The sequence below is a fragment of the Cebidichthys violaceus genome, unplaced genomic scaffold, assembly GCF_023349555.1.
Source record: "Cebidichthys violaceus isolate CVI_PGR_0920_01 unplaced genomic scaffold, fCebVio1.0.p SCAF_11, whole genome shotgun sequence".
In the NCBI taxonomy this organism is placed as follows: domain Eukaryota; kingdom Metazoa; phylum Chordata; class Actinopteri; order Perciformes; family Stichaeidae; genus Cebidichthys; species Cebidichthys violaceus.
Window position 1 is genome coordinate 7,141,023 of NW_027176274.1, and position 20,186 is coordinate 7,161,208.

General features: G+C 43.8%; 1 protein-coding gene across 5 annotated transcripts in view; it reads left to right on the top strand.

The window, feature by feature from the left end:
- dgkh (diacylglycerol kinase, eta) overlaps positions 1 to 20,186 on the top strand; it is a 55,982-nt gene that overhangs the window by 13,284 nt on the left and 22,512 nt on the right. For 2 of the 5 annotated variants that reach the window (XM_068702487.1, XM_068702478.1), the window contains 7 exons: positions 102 to 212; positions 5,785 to 5,865; positions 13,160 to 13,264; positions 15,223 to 15,355; positions 18,528 to 18,634; positions 19,030 to 19,155; positions 19,786 to 19,888. In XM_068702487.1, coding sequence (XP_068558588.1) covers positions 102 to 212; positions 5,785 to 5,865; positions 13,160 to 13,264; positions 15,223 to 15,355; positions 18,528 to 18,634; positions 19,030 to 19,155; positions 19,786 to 19,888 — 766 coding nt within the window. Of the gene's footprint in view, positions 1 to 101; positions 213 to 1,777; positions 1,848 to 5,784; positions 5,866 to 5,923; positions 7,987 to 13,159; positions 13,265 to 15,222; positions 15,356 to 18,527; positions 18,635 to 19,029; positions 19,156 to 19,785; positions 19,889 to 20,186 lie in introns of those variants that run through there. The other 3 variants (XM_068702515.1, XM_068702496.1, XM_068702507.1) reach the window with 3 other exon arrangements.

The window sequence follows — 20,186 nt, forward strand, 5'->3', positions numbered from 1 at the left end:
AGAAAGACTGGAGCTTTGTGTTATTTTCTGATGGAACCTTTCGCTGATACCATAAAAGTTATTATAAAACTTTTTTTTCTTGTGTCTCTTGTTCCCTCCAGACGAGTATAAAGGAGGGATTGTTGCTGAAACAGACCAGCTCGTTCCAGAGGTGGAAAAAGCGTTACTTCAAACTGAGAGGCCGAACGCTCTACTACGCCAAAGATGCCAAGGTAAGCTTACCAAGTGTATCCAGGTTCAACACGCTAGACAAATGCTGTCAAGTCAGATATGTCTATAAATTGACTTGGTTTAGATGGAAAAGCTCATGCTGCACCTTTTAGTGTTGATCTTCACTTTCTGTCTCAGGTTCGGAGACAAGCGGCCCATCTTAAAGGAATATTTCTTTTGGAAATATGCTTATTAGCTTTCTTGGCGAGAGTCAGATGAGATTGACACCACTCTCATGTCTGTAAGCTAAAAGGCCCTTTTTGGAGTTTGGAAACAATGATGACGTATGTAAATGTGCAGGCTATTAACTTCATGCCGCATTAGCTTCCAAACATCGCAAATGAAACCGAAACAAATTGACGCTACAGGTTCCGTGTGCTTTTAGTGAGTGAGTAGAATACATTGGCCCAATATTTAGTGGCCAGATATATACATGTGTTTGGCAGAGAAAACCTAGCGTGTAACGTTACACCAGCAATAAATTAGGAGCATACAAGTCAGTGGAGTTTTAAAATGGACGCTACAAACATGAGCACAGCCGCCTGTGCTTCAGTTTAACGTGTGACCGGGTTAACTGGTGACTCTCAGCCGAACGTGTCCGTGGTTTGCTAATGTTGAAAACACCAACAGAACATATAGTTGTATTCTATAAAAGCCACCAATCAATTTTGATTACATACTCATCTATGTTTCTTATCTACGCCAACTGTAAGTTACTATGAGCAACCGGGGACGCATTCAGCTAAAAGTCACCACTTAACACGGTCACTTGTTGAACTGAAACACCCGTTGCTCTGACACGGCCGTGATCCTGTCGAAAATTCTGACGAATTTGGCTGTTGGACTATCGATCCAGAGAACCGAACGTGCAAAAACAGTTTTAACTCAATGTTTAAAGCTTCCTAACCCACCTGGATGTTTGGGGTGAAACGGCACTTCCGTTGCCAACATGTGCACGCATATTTTTGATGACAACTGTAAAATGGTCTTTATGCAGTCCGAGCCAGCAGCCAGTTAGCTTAGCTTAGCACAACAAAACAGGGGGAAGCTGCTAGCCTGACTCTGTCCAAAGATTTAAAAGCAAGAAGTTCACTAAGTAACACGTTGTATCTTATTTGTTTGATCTGTACAAAAACCGGAGTGTGTTTCGTTACCTTTGGCCAGAGAGGGTACTTTCTGATGCTCATCATTTCCTGATCAAATTTCGTTAGATCCTTCACTTCCCTGAACACATCAATTGATTTACCACCTTTTTCCTTTCAACTTTAGTTTTATGAATTATCTGAAATATTTTAAGGACATTTTTGTTTTGGACTTTTTTACTGTTGTTGACATTTCTTTCCCCTTTGCTTCTAATCTTCCTGGTCTTGAACATGTGTGTGTGTGTGTGTGTGTTTGTGTATTTATGTGTGTGTGTGTGTGTGTGTGTGTGTGTGTGTGTGTGTGTGTGTGTGTGTGTGTGTTTGCACGCACACTAGTCTGGCAGTGCTCTGGCACACTGGCAGGAGCGGGCGCTGCGCAGGGTGTCCAGGAGTCGCGTGTGCTGGCGAGTTCTGTCCGTGTGCTGGACGGGCGCGCGACGCTCCCCCCCACCTCTGGGTGCCAGCGGATCTGAGGAAGGCCTAGTGAGAATTCGGGTCAGCACAGCACAGCCAGGGTCCAGACCACCAAAGCAGCTTAACCATTTCCCGAATTAACCATTCACCTATACGTGATAGTGCTGCATTCATGCCATATGGAGCTACTGGGGCAAGTTAGGTTTAATATCTTGTAAAAGATATTATTATTATAAAAAAAATAAACGGGGTCATTCGGACAGCGGGAAAGAAGTTTTGTAGATGAATTGAAGGAACAACAAAGTCCACTCATCCAAACTTTTTGGATGAATTGTCCTGTAACACCATATGACATAGATGCGCTGTATGTAGTAAGGATACAACCGCAGGTAGGCCGACAAAACACACGTGTACAGACTGTGAGGCCACACCTGGATTATCTTGGGAGCGTGGCTTTCATTGTTCTACACTGTCTGTTGCTTGTCCTGCCCGTGCAGCTGAAAGTCTTTTGATGGCCATGCTGGAAGAATGAAGAAAAAAAAGGAAGCCAAAGTATATATACTTTGTCTTCTTCGGTAAGGATTTGTGACCGGAACCTTTCAAGTGAGTGCGTTCTCTCGGTCATGGCCAGACAGGGACGTTTGCCTCTATAGATAAGTGCCCATTCCTTCCATGTCCATCCACTCTGGTGTCTCCGAGGTGGCCTGGCTGGCTGTGCTGCCCTGTGCTTAGGAAGCCTGACCTCCTCATTGATCCATCAGGGAGGCTGCATCTCAGCCCTGCAGCTTGTCCTATTAGCTCCTCTCCACTCTCTACTAGAAAACATCGGTAAACAATACGTTAAGGCCACACGGTGTGAAACGAAGGGGAGAGGAGGAGGAGGAGGAGGTAGGAGGCTTGTTGAGATGCAGCCGCTGAGCTAAGCTCTGGATCTATGGGTAACAGAGGGTCTGGACGCTTGCCTTTGTCCACCATTCACTGTCAGCTTTCATTACAGCTTCCCTCAAGACAGTGGAGCGTGTGTGTGCGTGTGTGTGTGTGTGTGTGTGTGTGTGTGTGTGTGTGCCCCCACACAAGTGTGTCTGTGTTGGGGCAAGTTGTGTGGTGAATGAGTACGAGGGAGAAGAAGTGTGTTAAAAGAACCGTAGAAAGTTATCGCCCACATACATACGCACACGTGATGCGATGGTATAGCAGCCCAGAGCACTGTGACAAGGGGGTGCAGTGTGTGTGTGTGTGTGTGTGTGTGTGTGTGTGTGTGTGTGTGTGTGTATGTGTATGTTTGTGTTTTGGCATGCCGTTCATACTTAGGCCCTCTTGGCTGACACTCCATGCACACATTCACACGCACTTGTAGGCATATGTGGAAGTGCTGAGACACATGCTCCCTCTACACACACACACACACACACACACACACACACACACACTCACACGCACACACACTCACACACACATAGTAAGCGTTGGCTGGTGTCCCTCTCCAGCCATGCCTGGGGTGAGCGTCGTTAACTGGGCATTCCCTCTGACAGCTGCAGCAGCTCACTCCTCCCACACACACACACACACACACACACACACACACACACACACACACACACACACACAGTCAGAGGGCATTCCTTTGACGGCATCGTTTTTTGGCCTGCGGCCCTTTAAGAGCTCAGCTGCGTACTTTATATGCATCACAGCTCTGTCAGGATATCATGTTCCTGTTTGTAATCTCTGGTGCTCCTCTCTGTCTGTCTGCTGGCTATATTGCTTAGAGTTGGCTCCAGCTCCTCCGCCGCCACATAGAAATCTAATAAAGCACATCAGCATTCACTGTCTTGTGATTCGCACTCTTCTCATTAAGGTACAGAGTCAAAACAAAGGAAACCGCGGAGGGAAGTCCTCACAGCAGCGAGAGTTTACAGTGGAGCTGTGTTGTGGTGGAGCGCATTTCCCCGACAGATGGAACAAACTGAGTTATCTTTCAGAGGGACTCATTGTTCTTGACCAGAGCCATCAGCTTATTCTCCACACTGTATTAACCACTTCACACCATCCACTTCAATCAGTCAATTTAAATATTACTTTCTGTTCATGCAGAACCACAGAATATTGAAATAGATGTACTATTAACATGCTAAATTCACCATATTCAAAGTTAATTTGAAGATTGCTTCAATGAAGATCACAGGATTTTTTTTTTGATAAATAATTGAATGAATAACATAAAAAGGAGTCTGATGAAGGTTGCGCAAACTATTTCCATCCTAAAACGTGTTTTTACAGCTAATCTGATATCAGTGATGAAGTCAAGGCCATACTACTACTGCTACAGAGGAATCTCAACTTGTAGCGCTTGATGTAAGAGAGGATAATTCTCTGAGGACAGAGTTAGTTTGTAAATTTAGAGTTTAGAGAAATATTTTCTGCAAAATAAATGTAATAGATTTGATTAGACGGTGAGACATTTTTTTTTTCACTGACTTCACGGAAGAGCAGACACAGTGGAGAGTTCCCTTTGCCTGCATCTAAAATATAGTGTCCACATTTCTGATTTGACATCTCTGATTTTTTTTTCAGCATTTCAATTAATGAAGTAAAAGGAAATATCAGTTCAGGCTGGTACCTTTGGTGACAGAAATGCAAGTTTTATTAGGAGAAGATAAAATGTAATTTGAAATGCCTCCAATTAAAGTCAACCACCCCAACCCATATTATGCTTCGTGTTAAAGCTGCAGTTGGTAACTTTCATAAAAATAGATTATTGTCATATATGCTCAAACTATCACTATATCCGGACCGTAGTACATGAGACAATAATCTGTGAATAATCTGTGATAATCACAGATAATCTGTGAATCAAAATCAGGTCCATCTGCCTCCTATCAGTGCTCCTGGTGGCATTTACAAGAAGAAAAACAGCCAATCAGAAGCGCAGCTGTCACTCGCTGATGGTGAAGCTCGTGAACTTTGATCAAACTAGGAACCGCTGATCAAGTATGAATCAAGAGTGGAATAAAATAATAATATAATAAAATAAAATACAAGAGTGGTTACTGAGTGGCCTGTTTATTGCCTCATATTTTAGTGTTCTGTTCAACTGTAAAATGAGAAAGTTTGCTCTGGCCGGTGCCTCGGCTTTCTCACTTTACAGCTAAACAGAACACTTAAAAATGTTTCTGAAAACATAACAAGCGCTGATATTATTAATATGACTTCATTGTCATTTGTTGTTGTTTTTTTTTCATATACAACTTGTGTGAAAACATCAAAATAATAGACCTACCTATTAGTATATTTAACAATATATGGTTTAAACAGTAATAATTTGTATTTATTTGTAGTGTACATGACTAAGAAATATTAAAGGTTATACTTTTTATTTTGCCTTATTTCAGCATGGGATATGGGTAATAAGTGGAAATTGTCTGAAGGGGTTTCTCTGTCTTACAGGATGACAATAATGAGGCAAGTTTAAGTTTTCATATCCCCGTCATAAAACCTTAGTTTAAATGTGTTTAACCATAATGTAACGCCCTCCACATGTGTGGGTTAAAATAACCCCTGCAAAAAGCTAAGAGGACGTCTGCTGTTTCCTTTATTTTGACTACATTACAGGGTATATATTATACTCATTCAGTGCTGTTTTCCACCCATTAGAGGTATTTGGGATGTAGTGCATTATTTGAAGATTGTTGGTTACATATTTGATATTAAGATCATATTTCCTGTGTTTATAAGTGATGCCCTTTCATGATTTTGCAATAGCTTCCATTTAGTACCGAGGAGTTCTACCTGTTCATTTAAGGCCTGCTTTGCTGCGGTCATGACAAGACATTTCTCTCACAGCCAATCACGGTTCTCTTCATACCCTAGTATACGTTACAATAAGCTAAGTACAAAAACGTTGTCCAAAAGGCTCATTCTCTTCTTCTCTTTTGTGCCCTCCTCCTCCTCCTCCTCCTCTCTGTTCTCCTCCCGGGACTTCCCTCTCTTCTCTCCTCCTCACACCTCCTCTTTCCTGCAGTCCCTTATCTTTGACGAGGTGGACCTGTCGGATGCCAGCGTTGCAGAGTCCAGCACAAAGAATGTCAACAACAGCTTCACAGTGAGTGCATCTTGCAGTCTTACCACCCAGAGGCACGTGTCGAGCAGTGAGAGCGTTACAACATCCGGTCAGCGGTCTAGATCCTAATGTCTCTGTTGTGCAAAGTTATGATAAATATATTCAGAAGTTGAGAATTTCTTTCTTTATTGTCGTGTTTTTTAGTTGTTTGAAGAGCTTCCCGTTTGGATGACAGATATTATTTACTGAAATGATTGTTTCATGGCCTGAGAGATGTCTAAGTACGAGATAACAGTGGAAGTAGTAGATTCATTTTCTGGTGACAACGTAAAGGAATTTTTCACCATTTTGGGAAACACGCTTGTCTTCTTTCTGGCGGAGAGTTAAATGAAAGGATCAATACCAGTCAAATGTCTGTCTGTCAAATATGAAGCTGCAGTTATATTTCGATGATATTCTAATGCATTCCCCAGCATTGCTTCTCATATGTTGTCACATGCTCCTTGTCAGAAATCAAGGGATGCTTATAAATGCTTATCCGGGGAAAAGAACGAGCAGCTGAGCTGGATGAGCGTGTGTGTGCGGGAGGCGGAGGGAAATGAGCACGAGTATAATGAGCAATGAGGACGAAAACAGACAGTGAAAGAGCCAGTGGTGCCCTGTCCTTTCTCTCCCCGGGTGTTGCTATAATAAGAAACAAGGAGGGGGAGGAGGTAGGCAGGAGAACAGAGCCCAGAGGAGAGCATGCCGCTATTTTTAGCAGCGCCTTGAAACGCTTCACTGAGTGCCTGGGATGGCTTAGCGTCTGCCATTTTCATAAATAAGATTACAGTGAGCCTGCTGCATGTGTCTTCGCCATGTGCGTGCAGTCGTGACTGCGACGAGTGTTTGTTGCCAGGGTTCATAAACATGCCGTGAAAAAAGGTTTTGGAGATGAGCTCCGGGTTCCCTTTTGAGCGTCAGCATCCCACTAAGATGGTGAGAGAATGGGGAAGGAGGGAGAGAATTAGCTAAGGAAGTAAAGACAAAATACAGTGAAGAAAAAGATCTATATGGAGGTGAGAGAAGGGCGTGACTAAATCTAGGGCATGTCGAATGAATGATAGATGGGGAATGACTGCAGAACAGTTGACGATGGCGAAGGGAAAGACAGCAAAGGTAGTGCAGTGGAGGAAATCCTGGAGTGATGTCACACCGTCACTAACTGCACTCGCACACATGCTCCCTCGGGGGGAAAGAGGAGGAGAGGGGTAGAGCGAGGCACGAACGAGAAGCGGGAGAGGACGCGGAGGGAAAGAGGGGAGAGGAAATAAAGACAGGACAGGCGGGACGGACCGAGAGAAGGGAGCGGTGAAACGTAAAACCAAAGGTAACGTGCCGAATGGCAGATCACCTGCAGCGTCTACACACACACATGCAAATCTCTGTAATGCATCGAGCCAGACACAGTCACGCACACCGACAGGGGGAGACCGGGCTTCATCGCACAGGTTCTGTGATCAGAGAGAGAGAGAGAGAGAGAGAGAGAGAGAGAGAGAGAGACCACTGCAGAGGTCGCATTGTAAAGCTTTGCTCTGACTGTGCAGAGCCATCACCAGTCTCTCTGTCTCTGTCCGTCTGTCTTGCGTGTCCGCCGGCCCTCTGAGGATGAGTGATGCTGCTGACTTCCTCTATGCAGGTCGGTGCTTCTTGGTTGGATGGTTTGAGCGAGTCATGCCAGAGCTAAGATTGTTGTTTGTGCTCATTCGAGTAGGAGCTCTGCAGATGTCCGCTCAGTGGGTGTAACGTGCATGCCTGTGTTTTCGCAGAGTGTGGGGCGGAGGTGGGGGGGGGGGTCTGGAGGCACCAGCAACATAGGAAATACTTAAATGTCACCAGTATTAAATAGAGCAGTTATTCTTAAAGTGGGAGGAAAGTTTTCATCTTTGTTCATTTGAATTATTATTAGTTCATAGATTACGTTCAAATCCATCAAAAGAAATGTACAAACCTGTGTAATACATGTCTAATGTATTTCTAATGCATCTACATTACTAAGATTCTAAACGTGTTATTAAATAGGCTACATCAAATTATTCCATCATTATGAGGTCCCCGGTGTATTCTCTCTCTTCTAAGGGGTTTTTGGCTGAAAACAGATTGGGAACCTCTGGATTAGAGAAGGTAATACTTTCACTCCTTTTCTCCAGTGCATTGCACAGTGTAGACATGCAACTACTGAAAATATTCCTCCAGCAACAATTTGCCAATTTTTTTTTTTTAAATTATGTATTTATTTATTAAACAGGGACATTAAAGATATACCTTGATGTGTACGAATAATAAGTGCAACAGATGTAATGTTGAGAGAATATTTTTATTTTTCAGGGTAAAGCTACTAAACAAACATGAAACAAGCAGTTTGAGGATGAAAACAATTGTGCATGTGGATGTGCATGTGTCTAGGCATGCATGTATTATTCATGACTGCATTGACACATAGATGGGAAAGTATACGTGTGTGTGTGTGTGTGTGTGTGTGTGTGTGTGTGTGTATACGTCGAGATGACATATAGGGTATGTGACCGCTCAGCGCTCCCATCTTGTGCTGTTGTTTGGTCGTGCGTGTTCAAAAGGAGCCTTCGTGAATATACGATGAGGCACAGTCGCTGCAGCGCTGCTGTGAGGGAGCACCTTGAGGTCCACGTGAGGGAGAGCTCAGCCCAACCCAAACCCTAAACTCGTTACAGACTCTGCAGGGACGCACCGGCTCACTCACGCTTATTGGATTGGCTCGCTTATTGCCATCCACTTGAAATCCATAGAAAGGAAACTCATGGGAACTCAAATCGGGGCGGTTGTTGTTGTGTGGTTGATATTAACTACCTTGAAGCTGCAGACGGTATTTGTGCGAGCGTGTGTGTGTGTTTTTAGGGGGAGAGCAGCTGTGACGGCTCTGTCTCCACCTCCTCTGCTGTTGTGCTGCAGATCCCATGTGGGATGCAGGATCTGTGCACCGCTGTCACCAATCCTCTGCCTTTGTGTGTGTGTGTGTGTGTGTGTGTGTGTGTGTGTGTGTGTGTGTGTGTGTAAACAGTGACGGGTGTCCCTCATTATCAGTTCAGCGTTAGTGGTTGCCTCTTCACCAAAAGTAAGAGCTGATGAGGCTTATAATTACTTGTTCTCATCATTTAGAGATGAGGATGTTGATCAAAGAGGCCACTTGTCACTTGTCATTACACACACACACACACACACACACACACACTCTGATATATTCAGCTCTGAAGGTCAGTCATCAAGAGAGGTTTTCCACACTTGAGGGATGCCTAGAGCAATTTTTGGAAACAGCCGTTCCTGTTTCCCCTGGCAACCAATCTTATCACTACCCCCGTTCCAGACACAACACACACACATAGAAAGACACACACATGGAGACACACATGGACACCAGCAGAGAGACACGGTGATCTATGTCCAAAGGGATCAATTTGCCCATGTGCATGGGCGCGCGCGCACGCACACACACACACACACACACACACACACACACACACACACACTCAGAGTAATCCTTGCAGTTCCTGGTGCAAATCTGTATTGTGTTTAACGGGTGAGAAAAACATACAATTATCTGAAGAGAGAGGGAGCAAGAGAAGAGAGGAAGAGGGGGAGAACAACAGATGTACTCTTCTTGTAGGCCTACATGCTGATTGGTTGAGAGTTACACATGTACTGCAAACACACACACACACACACACACACACACAAACCCAGCATTTGCTGGCAACACACTTTCAGTAATTTGGGAGTTGTTGTCTCCACTTACTCAAAAATAAGGAGGAAGAAGGCTAATGTGATTAGCTTTAATATCAAGGGAGGGTAAGGAGAGGGCAATAATCACACCCACGAAAACACGCCGCGCTGTTCGTTTAGAGTTTACGGAGAGATGACGGGATTTTTATTGTGTTGTGTTTTTTGGGGGAGCGGGGGGGTTACGCGCTGTTCAGTGCTGAGGCATAACCAGGTATTGATTAGAGGTCTTTGGACTGACTGATTACAAGAGTGATTAAGGTGAATCCTCTGGGAACTGGTTGTCAGGTGGGTGCTCAAGATGCTATACTCCAAACAGACCGTACAGAAAAGACATAAATAAAACATGACAACAACAAAAGAAATAGGAAAAAGAACAGTATTGCCGCTGCAATTGACAGTTTTTGATACTTAGTGCTACAAATATAGTACTTAACTGTATTGTGGTTCAGTACCCCATGCATGTTTTGGGTATTTTCTAACATAAAATAAAGAAATAAAACGCTTTTTGTCCCAGTCCAAGTGCAGTTGGTAACAAATATGTCACCTTTTCCTGACCTCTTACTAAAACACTTTGATTGCTAAAACACTTAAGCAGCATCTAATCAGCACAAGATTTGCTTAATCTGTGATTACGATGCATGGGCAGTTAAGCAACGCTTTTGCCCCCTCAGAAAAGTCAGTGTGGGTTTGAAAATGTTACATTTTACCAAACTGTGATCAATGGGAGCTCTAATCATTGTGGGGAAAAAATGCTGCATTTATCAAAACTGTTGGTCAGCGTTCTTGCCAGAGGGATTCCCACAGAATCAGCCTCACAAGCTAGAACCAGATTCTGACACTCATGTTAAAATGTACATTTTTCTGTCTCATTTTCTTCCCTTTCAAACAGTAGAATAAGCTGTGACGGCTGCAGCTGGTCGTCACACACTTGATTATTTATGCAGAAAATGTATTTGACCATTATAAAATGCCATTTTTAAAAAAGTTTGTATTTTTCCCAAAATGGCTGATGAAGGAGGCGTGTGACTTGGGGCTCATGTTGTTTTACCACGTCGACATAAAATCTGTGGTATAAACAAAATGGAAACCCCATCATTTATATTCGAAGCAAGTGTTCAGAGGCTGTTATCACTCCCAAATTGATTGACCAACATTTATAACAGCAGAAATTTGGACCAAAATCAAATTAATTTCAGTGGAATCGTCACAATTAATGTGCTTGTGACACAAGAACTTGTGTTCTTTGCAACTTGCAAACAAACCGCCTTGACAAGCTGTTGCATGTGAGGCATTTAAGTTTTGTAGTTCAGATGCGATACTTTTCTCTGAATAACTTCATTACTGTACTTCAGTTCATGATGTACATATCGTGTTCTGACAGAGTTTTGTCTGATGGCAACATGTGGCTGTAAACCAGATGGTTGGCCTGCAACAGTGACCTTCATGCAGAAAGAAAAGCAGATGTATCCTAAACGCCCCAACGTGCACAACACACTCATGCACACTACACACACACACACACACACACACGTGCACTGGTGTTTGTTGTGCACCTGCTGTTTTCCACACCTTGTAGAAGCCTCAGGTGCTGCTGGTCTAAACAGGCAGAACAGAAAGAGAGAGGGACGTGGAGGAGAATCTCCCTTTGAAGATTTACTTTGACACCGAATCCTTCACGGGAAGGAGAATACAATTTCCTTTTCACTTGTTCACTCCATTTGTCGTTGACTAATGGATGTGCGTTTGGTCTACAGGATGTGTGGATTGCACAGTAAGACATTTATCCAATTATTGCCAAAATGGGTGTAATTGAAGAATAGAACAAACCCCCGCTGCAGCTGAATGTATGGCTTCAAATGATGGTGAATAGTTGGTCTGAAACAGCGTGTCGAAAAATCAATGAGCAATTTGTAGGAGAAGAAGAAACACAACAAATTGTGTGCAGCACACAGTGATGCTGACAACAAACAGACCGTTACCCTCCAACAGTTTCCCATTTTCACTCACAAAGATAAATGCTAATTCACCAATCCCCATTTTGTAAACTTCAGTTGCCTGTGTTTACAGAAGGGACATTGTTTCATATTTTGGAAAAGCAGATGTAAAAGAGTTTTATCAAAATGAAAGATGAAACAGTGAGTCAGAGACTTTTTCTGTCCTTAGTAATAGTTCACTTAAAGAAAAGATCTGCAGGGTTTTGTTTTCACACATTTTCTTCATTATGTTTCATTAACCCTTTTGCTGAAAGGACGAACATTTGCTCTCTAGCTAACTCTGGCACCTTTACATTGAGGTGGAAACTGAAATGTTGATATAATGTAATATTGAGAAGTATATTTTCTTTAGTGTATAACTGCCTGAAAATAAGAAACGTTTATATCTACATATAGAGCGGTTTGTCTTCACAGAGCCGGCCGCCATGTTTCTACAGTAGCCCAGAACGGACAAACCAAACACTGGGTATCGATAGGGCCATTCGCGTTTTTCTCGTCGGGCCACCGTAGTTCTCCTACACACTTGGCACCTGGGAAAAGTTTTAGTTGTTTGCAATCTGCAGCTTCACCGCTAGATAAATCCTACACACCAGACCTTTGAGTGTTTTTTCTTATTAAAAAACATTAAATGGTGGCATTTATCACACAACAACAAGCTGTTTTCAAACTTTCTCAAATTCAGAGAGGACATCTGTGTCAAGTGTGACCTGCACACGACGAATCGTAAATAACATTCATCATGGATGGGAGGAAACATCAGCATCACTGCTAGTAGATGAATATTGAGTAGCGTGATATTGTCCTCTGTGTGTGTGTGTGTGTGTGTGTGTGTGTGTGTGTGTGTGTGTGTGTGTGTGGGCATGCATTCAGCCTCACCTGTCTCTCTCTCTGAGGTGAATCGAGCTAACATAAGGGACACGTTGAGTTCCAAAGAGATGGTGAGAAAGAAGAGATGAGGGCGCATAAATAAGTGATGGGGTGTTGACAGGGTGCTGCGTGTCTGTAGGGTTATCTACAGGGAGACTGTGCTTAAACACACATGCACCCACTCGCACAAAGAGGGAGGACAGGAGGGGGGGAGGCAGAGGGGGGGAGAGGAGCTCTTAGCCTTTTCTGAGGCGCTTCGCCTGTCAGCACATATCGGCCTCATGCAACATGAAGAGCTAAGAGCGAGAGATGGTTGAGAAGGGGAAAAATTTATAAATGCTGGAGCGAAGGAAAAAAACTAACTCAAGAAGGTGTTGGGAGATGAGTGAGCTAGAGTTAATGAGAAAGAGAGAGAGAGAGAGAGAGAGAGAGAGAGAGGGAGGGAGGAAGAAAGAGGGAGGGAGGGGTCTCCTCATCCTCTCTCTCCCTTAAAGACGGAGCCGATCGCTCTCTCCTCTCAGTGGCACCGCCGGCTGAGGAGGAAGCCACTGGTGAAATTCATCTCTCTCATTCTCTCTCTTTCTCTCTTTCTCTCTCTCTATCTCTATCTCTCACTTTTTTAGCTACAGTTATCTGTCTCACTCTCTCACCCGTGCACACATCCCTCACTCTCCCTCCAGGTGATCACTCCGTTCCGTAGGCTCATCCTCTGCGCCGAGAACAGGAAAGAGATGGAGGACTGGATCAGTTCGCTGAAGTCCGTCCAGTCCAGAGAGCATTACGAGGTAAGAAGCCCTTTCCAAATCAACAGATCCACGAGTGTGTGTGTGTGTGTGTGTGTGGTGGGGAGAAGGACGAAGAGACGGAGGAGAGAGATAGTGCGGCAGCAACAATAAATCTGTGTTCAGGCGTATCCTCTTTTGGAGATTTTGCGAGTGGTGTTCCTGTTTTTTTACCAAATATTTCCCACCTGAGGACGCACCTGTAAGTGAATGTATCCTGTTAGTGCTCTCTGGTTTAGTACAAAAGAAAGGGAGAAAAAGAGAGAAAGACTTGCATGTTGCGTGATAGACAGCACGCCGACGGCAACTGGGGATCAAAGAAGTTGTTAATGCAGAAGCAACACACTCTAATGTTGAGATTCAGAATCTCCGAAGCACCAGCGGACAGTCAGAGATACAGCGAAGAACACACACGCACAGTATCATCCGCATCGCAACTGTGTGTACGCTCACACATGAGAACCAGACACATGCTGACCGCCACAAAGCACTTGTCCGATTCTGCAACCAGCCCAGGTCTTTTAACCCTCTCATGGCTCACTTGACAACACATGAACAGGGAGCAACGACACTGTTTAATGCTTTTCTTTTGTTATCCAGGACAGTGTTTCTGGAAGAATCTTTTAAAAAAAAACAGCCAACCGTCGATGTATGACGTTTCCTTTTGTCAAACAGACAGTAACTGTGTATAATATTCCACTGTCAGCAGGATTATGAGTCCGTGCTGTGTGTTGACAGCGAGGGGAGCAGGGGAGCGCAGGAAGACAGCAGTTGCTGCATTTTAATGGCTTTGATTTGGGAGGGAAATCTTATATAAGACCCCATCCCTCACCCCCTTTACTGCACTGCAATGCAGCAGCACCCCCCCTCCACAGAGCTCTGGGTACACACGTGTGCGCACGCGAACGCATGCACACCCGTGCCAAGAAGTCAACACAATAATACCCGGGTTCTCTTATGTGGCACCGTGAGAAGCCCCAGTTTATAAGCACACCTGTTACAATTCTACTTATGAAACACCACCTGAATGCAGGGCTCGCGCCAACGATACCGCGGACGCAACGCCCACACTTGTGCGGTGCACTCACATTAGCTTGCGCTCCACAGTGGGCTCTGTCCACGCGCTAATGTATAGAAGCATCCAATTTTCCTGAGCAGGTATTGCTTTTGTAAAATCATGGAGCGGCAGAGTCACACTAATGACTGTCGGCTAAGAGAGGTTTTTTCTCCCGTGGCGTCCTGATGCACGTCCTGCTGTGTGCTTTCTTAATGCCAGACAGGTAGTGTCGTCACGAGGCCCCTTTATAGCACCAAGACCGGACCTTAGGGGGAATTATTGTCATTAGGGGAAAGCTAATGCACAAGGGATGAATGTGATGAATGTGAAAAGGTGTTGACTTGACTTGTGTCTGGAAACAGGTGGACAAAGGTCTGCTTGTTCTTATGTTTCTTGTTGAATTATTTGTTTCTGCTTGTAATTATAATGAAAACAGCCAGTAACCGTAACATGCAGTCATTTGTAATGAGGCGTACAGCAGGGATCAATGTTAATGTTTTTGCCCGGTCAGGCCAATAAAAAATAATTTCACAAATCTACTTGCCTGAAATCGATTTTTACTTGCCCATTTACAACTGTTTTTTTTATTTTTTTTATTAGCTGTTATCAAATAACAACACATACTTAATTGTCATGTTTAATCTTTATTTAAATAAACTCATCAGAATACTCCTCATCATCAGCTGTGGAACAAACAATGTGTTTTATACCACTTTGCTTTTTTACTAGCCTGACGGGGGCATTTTAATAGCCCCGGCTAAGCCTTATTGTTGAGCCCTGCTGCACACTAGAAATGTCATTGTATTTTTAGTTTTCTTATCATGATGATGTAGTGCACTGTGCTTGCCTTTCTGTGACTTGTCATCCCAGTGCTGCCAACCTGTTTTAACCTCTCCTTTGCCAGACGGCACAGTTTAATGTGGAACATTTCTCAGGGATGCACAACTGGTACGCCTGCTCCCACGCACGGCCCACCTTCTGCAACGTCTGCAAAGACAGCTTGTCTGGGGTCACATCTCACGGCCTCTCCTGCGAAGGTAGGTGGCACACACATACGCTGTCAAACACGTCAATGCCCCAGTTAGTTTTTTGGACAAGTATTTTCTCTAGCCTTTTCATGCAGCGCTCACTCATTTCTACGTCTCATCGCTGGCTCTCGTGGATGGACTTCCTACTCTCTGTTTAAAGACATCAGACACACTGTAGCATTGCAACGGATGATTTGGCACTGCAAGCCTGGGAGTTGGCAGGTCTATAAGAAGGTGTATGGCTATGTTGCGTAAGGACTTGTGAGTCATTGAAGTGAGAAAAGTCTTTGTTCAAATGTCTGTCTAAGTGGAGCAGATTGGATATACCGGAGCCAGCGTGCGGTCTTTGAAATGCTCTCGGTTTCAGAGCGGGATGCCCATCAAACTTTTAGCTTGAAGTACAGGAAAAGAGCTAGTGGTGAACTGCCATTGACGCTGGCACAGTCTCTATCCATATGCTTTTGAGTCATACTGTGTGTTAGATAAGGCGTTGACTCAAGCTATTTGAATTTCATTTCTCACATATCTCCAATTTACACATAACGAGAAAAAAAAAGAAAGACTGAACAGATCCTGTGAATGACGTAACCTCTCCTCACCTCATCTGTGAAATAACGCTTAAGGGGGGGGGTGACACTACTTTTTTTTCCTTGCTTGCTTTTAGCTGGTGTAAAGTGTCAGTGACAGGCAGCACACCTTAATGAGCACCATCTGCATATCCTCTCCTTCTAATTTAGCTAATGTTCCCCTGTGAGCGTGTGTACATGTTTGCATGCGCATGTCTCACATAGTCCGTGTGTGTGTGTGTGTGTGCGTGTGTGTGTGTGCGTGTACAGTGTGAAGGCAGTAAGAGCCTCTCCACTCAGGGCTCATTATCCTCTACAATGTCGACCCTCTCACATCCAGAACAGAGAGCAAGAGGACAAGACGTAGAGCGATAGAGAGTCATCAGAGCAGCATCAAACCCTTGTGATTCTAAATCGGCTTATCCCACTCTACACACTTTCAACAAACAATAGGGAGATGCAACTGAGATCGCAGGGCCTTCGTCAAAACATGGAGTCAGGATTTACAGTAGACACAAGCTCTTTATTGGCATATCATATTTTGATTTTGCATTATAATTTCGGACATGTGGTGGTTGGATATTTGATGAACAGTGTTGCACATGTAGGGGCAAAGGTGACAGGAAGAAGAGGGCACAGGTAGAGTTCCAATACCCAAACTACCATAGATTTAGTATGTCCCAATACATAGTATGTCAAATACAGTATGCCAAAAAAACTGGAAAAACAGGACACTGAGCACATGAGTTGTTCAGTACGACCCAAATGGAGCCTACTGATGTCTGTCTCCAGGCAAAACCGAGAGACAGTGAGAAGGGGATGATCGCCCGTGAGGATGAGAAACAGTATGTGAGAACGGCACAAAGAAGGAGAGAAGAAAAGAGAGTAGAATAGAGCAGGAGAGCTTCTCTATTAAACGTGGAGGGCAGCCAGTTTCACAGCAATTACGTAGCTTAAATTTCCCTTCGATTTCCTGCGCATGGCGGTTGGTTCGGGATTGATTTGTGCTACCTAGCCACACACACACACACACACACACACACACACACACACATAGACAATCCCTTCTGTCTCTGTTTTGTCCTCACACAAACACTCACTCTCCTATACACGCAGTGTTTTCCTCCAGTCTGGCTGTGTAAATGCTCGGGGTATGGCCTGGCCATTAACAGGCAGTGGTATCATGTCCTCTGAATTCTCTTAATGCTCTGCTAATGCTCCCTAACAGCATTTAGCGGTAGACTAAATTGAAACATCAATTGTTGCTCCCGGATATGACTCTGATTTAGTTTGTATATCTGCGTAGACTTCCTAATGACAATATTGTGTGTGTGTGTGTGTGTGTGTGTGTGTGTGTGTGTGTGTGTGTGTGTCAGTGCTGTGTGTGAGTATGGGTGGGGTGGCTGGAAGCAAAGTTCCCCAGAGCACAGACATTATTCATGAGTCTGCTAAGTGCCTCATCCTTAATGGAGAAAAAGGGCGAGAGCAATCTCCATCTGCCTATACATCTTCATAGGAGCCGTTCGTGCTCTATTTGCATTTCACTCTTGCGTTCCTTATTCAGAACAACCTGCATTAAATACATTAAAGTCAAATGTGTGTAATGTCGTAAGTGCTTTTCCTGGCGTTGCAGTGGATGGCTCCTCGTACATACTGAGTGAACATGACAGATGGACGGTATTAATGGTTTTATAACTCACTTTGTTACTAACTGAGGTACAGCAGGATCTCTGTGTTTCTTTTGTTATTATTCTGTTACTTCAACCATTTTAAAGGAATAATTGTAAATGTTTTGGGAAATACGCTTTTCTGCTTTCTTGCTGAGAGTTAGAGGAGAAGATTGCTGGATCAACCTGTCCTGTGTGGTCCAGGGTTGAGGTCTTTCTTAGTCGACCTGTAGGCTTCCCGATGGTGGTTGCAGATAAATGGGTTGAGACCTGTGACATGGAGCTACGTTTTGCTTCTGTCTGTCAGATATGTAAGGGCTCAGGGAGGTTAGTAATTACACCCACTGACATCTCATTAAGGCTTGATTCACCAGAACACCGTACTTTGTGGGGTGTGTCTGTTTCCGAATAATGCTTCAGTGTTCAGTATTTTACTGCTTGTGAAGAAAAGAAAATGTAGAAATCTGGGAAATGTTGCATTCTAGGTACAATGAAGCTGAGAACTTTTTGTAACCATTTACTGTAAAACAATGTATCTTCTATTTTTCAACTGCATCCATCTAATGTCAGGGCTGTGTATTGGGAAGAATCTGGGGATACGATTTTGTATCTCGATTTTTTTAGTCAGATTTTTGGAAAACTGTTACCATAAAATAAAAAATATGAATAAAAAAGTTTACTTTTTATGCAGTCACAACAGTGGGATCAGCATTCATCACAGTCCATGTAACATCCACTTCACAGCACTACTTTTGGTGCAATCTGAGCCACTGTCTGCCACAAATCATTGCATGTAAACCATTAATTCAAACTCAATCAAGTATCACAAAACAAAGACATTGCTTTTTTTTTTTTTTACAGTGCTACAATATGAAGCTGCTGAGTCACTTTAAGGTGGAAAACATCAACAGACTGATACAGTATGTGTATTGACTTTGTGTTTTTCAGTGTGCAAATTCAAAGCCCACAAGCGCTGCGCTGTCAGAGCCACTAACAACTGTAAATGGACAACCCTGGCTTCAATAGGGAAGGATATTATTGAGGATGAGGATGGGGTAAGTTTGCGTGTTAAGAACTAGCTTGACATTTCTATAGGAGCCGCTAACTGTGTAGAAACGTAGCCTTTGTTTTGTATCCCGAGTTTGTTACCTATGGTGGTTTAAAAAGATGTTCTGGAGGCTTCTGGGAAAATACTGAATCACTGACTTGTATTGTATATTCATGAGAAGAAAGGCATTTATAGTTTCTATTACATAATAATATGTGTTAGAATTGGTGCGCTTTGACTCAACTCGCTCATGCTCATGGATTCATCAGTGTCAGAAAAAGAAGAGAGATTCGGAGCCAGTGGCGATAGAGAAGAGTGCTCCCTAGAAGATATGAAAGATAAAAGCAGACAGCGTAAAGTGTTCCCCAGTTCTTGAACCGTGTTTTGTGTTGGACCCCACAGATTGCCATGCCTCACCAGTGGTTGGAAGGCAACCTGCCTGTCAGTGCCAAGTGTGCTGTGTGTGATAAGACATGCGGCAGCGTACTGAGGCTGCAGGACTGGCGCTGCCTCTGGTGCAAAGCTATGGTAAGACATCTGTCGCACGTGCACGAAGCTTAATGTGCCCCTGCTAAATGACATTAAAACAGGATTAAGATCACACACGAAGCTGATCGTTCGAATTGCAATCGAAACATTTAGGACAACGAAGAGCAACGTCTCGGCATTCAACACTGTTTTTTTGTTTAATTGTTTGCAGCCTGGAACTGCATCTCATTGTTTAGCATGCTAGCAACCAAAATCAGGACATTTCACAAAATGAACTGAACTGAACAAACTGGAATGATGCATTATAGTTTTTCAGTCGCCATTTCTTGCCCCTTATCGAGTAACTTCCAGCTTTTCTTAATATTCGGCCACAGTGACCTGCAACCAAATAAGCAGCAAAAAATGGATGGATGATGATGGAGCAATCCTAGCCTTCAGCAGCAGCCTTTCCACAAATTTTCCAGCCAGATGTTAAATTACCCATTAAAATAACAACGAAGCAGCATCTAAAGGGCAAACAACATATAAAATGATTAATTTATCGGTATGTTTCTTTTAAATCGCAGTGCCCCTAGGGCATTACATCATCGCTGCTGTACATGTACATGAGAGAAAAGATAATTCAGTCTTTCTTAAATTGATCCGTAGTACTTGCTGTTGTTCTTTTAGGTGCACACAGCCTGTATGGACCTGTACCCTCGCAAGTGTCCTCTTGGTCAGTGCAAAGTCTCCATCATCCCCCCCACGGCGCTCAACAGCATCGACTCCGATGGTAGGCACCCCCACATACACACACACACACACACAAACACAATACAATCACACTGACTCACTCAAAGGGTCAGAGGTTGATGCCGGACAATCGATACATTTCAGAGATGAACAAATGAAATTTCACCCCATTTTGTTGAGCCGATGTCTATTCTCTGAACTGTGACCTTCTGCCCTGTCACATGGAAGGACGGCGGCGGAAGGGAGGAGAAAGAGAGAGAGTGATGATTCACATCCGTTCAGGCACACAATGTCTCTTTTTTCCCACCACCCACTTCTCCTGTGAATCGCTGGAACAC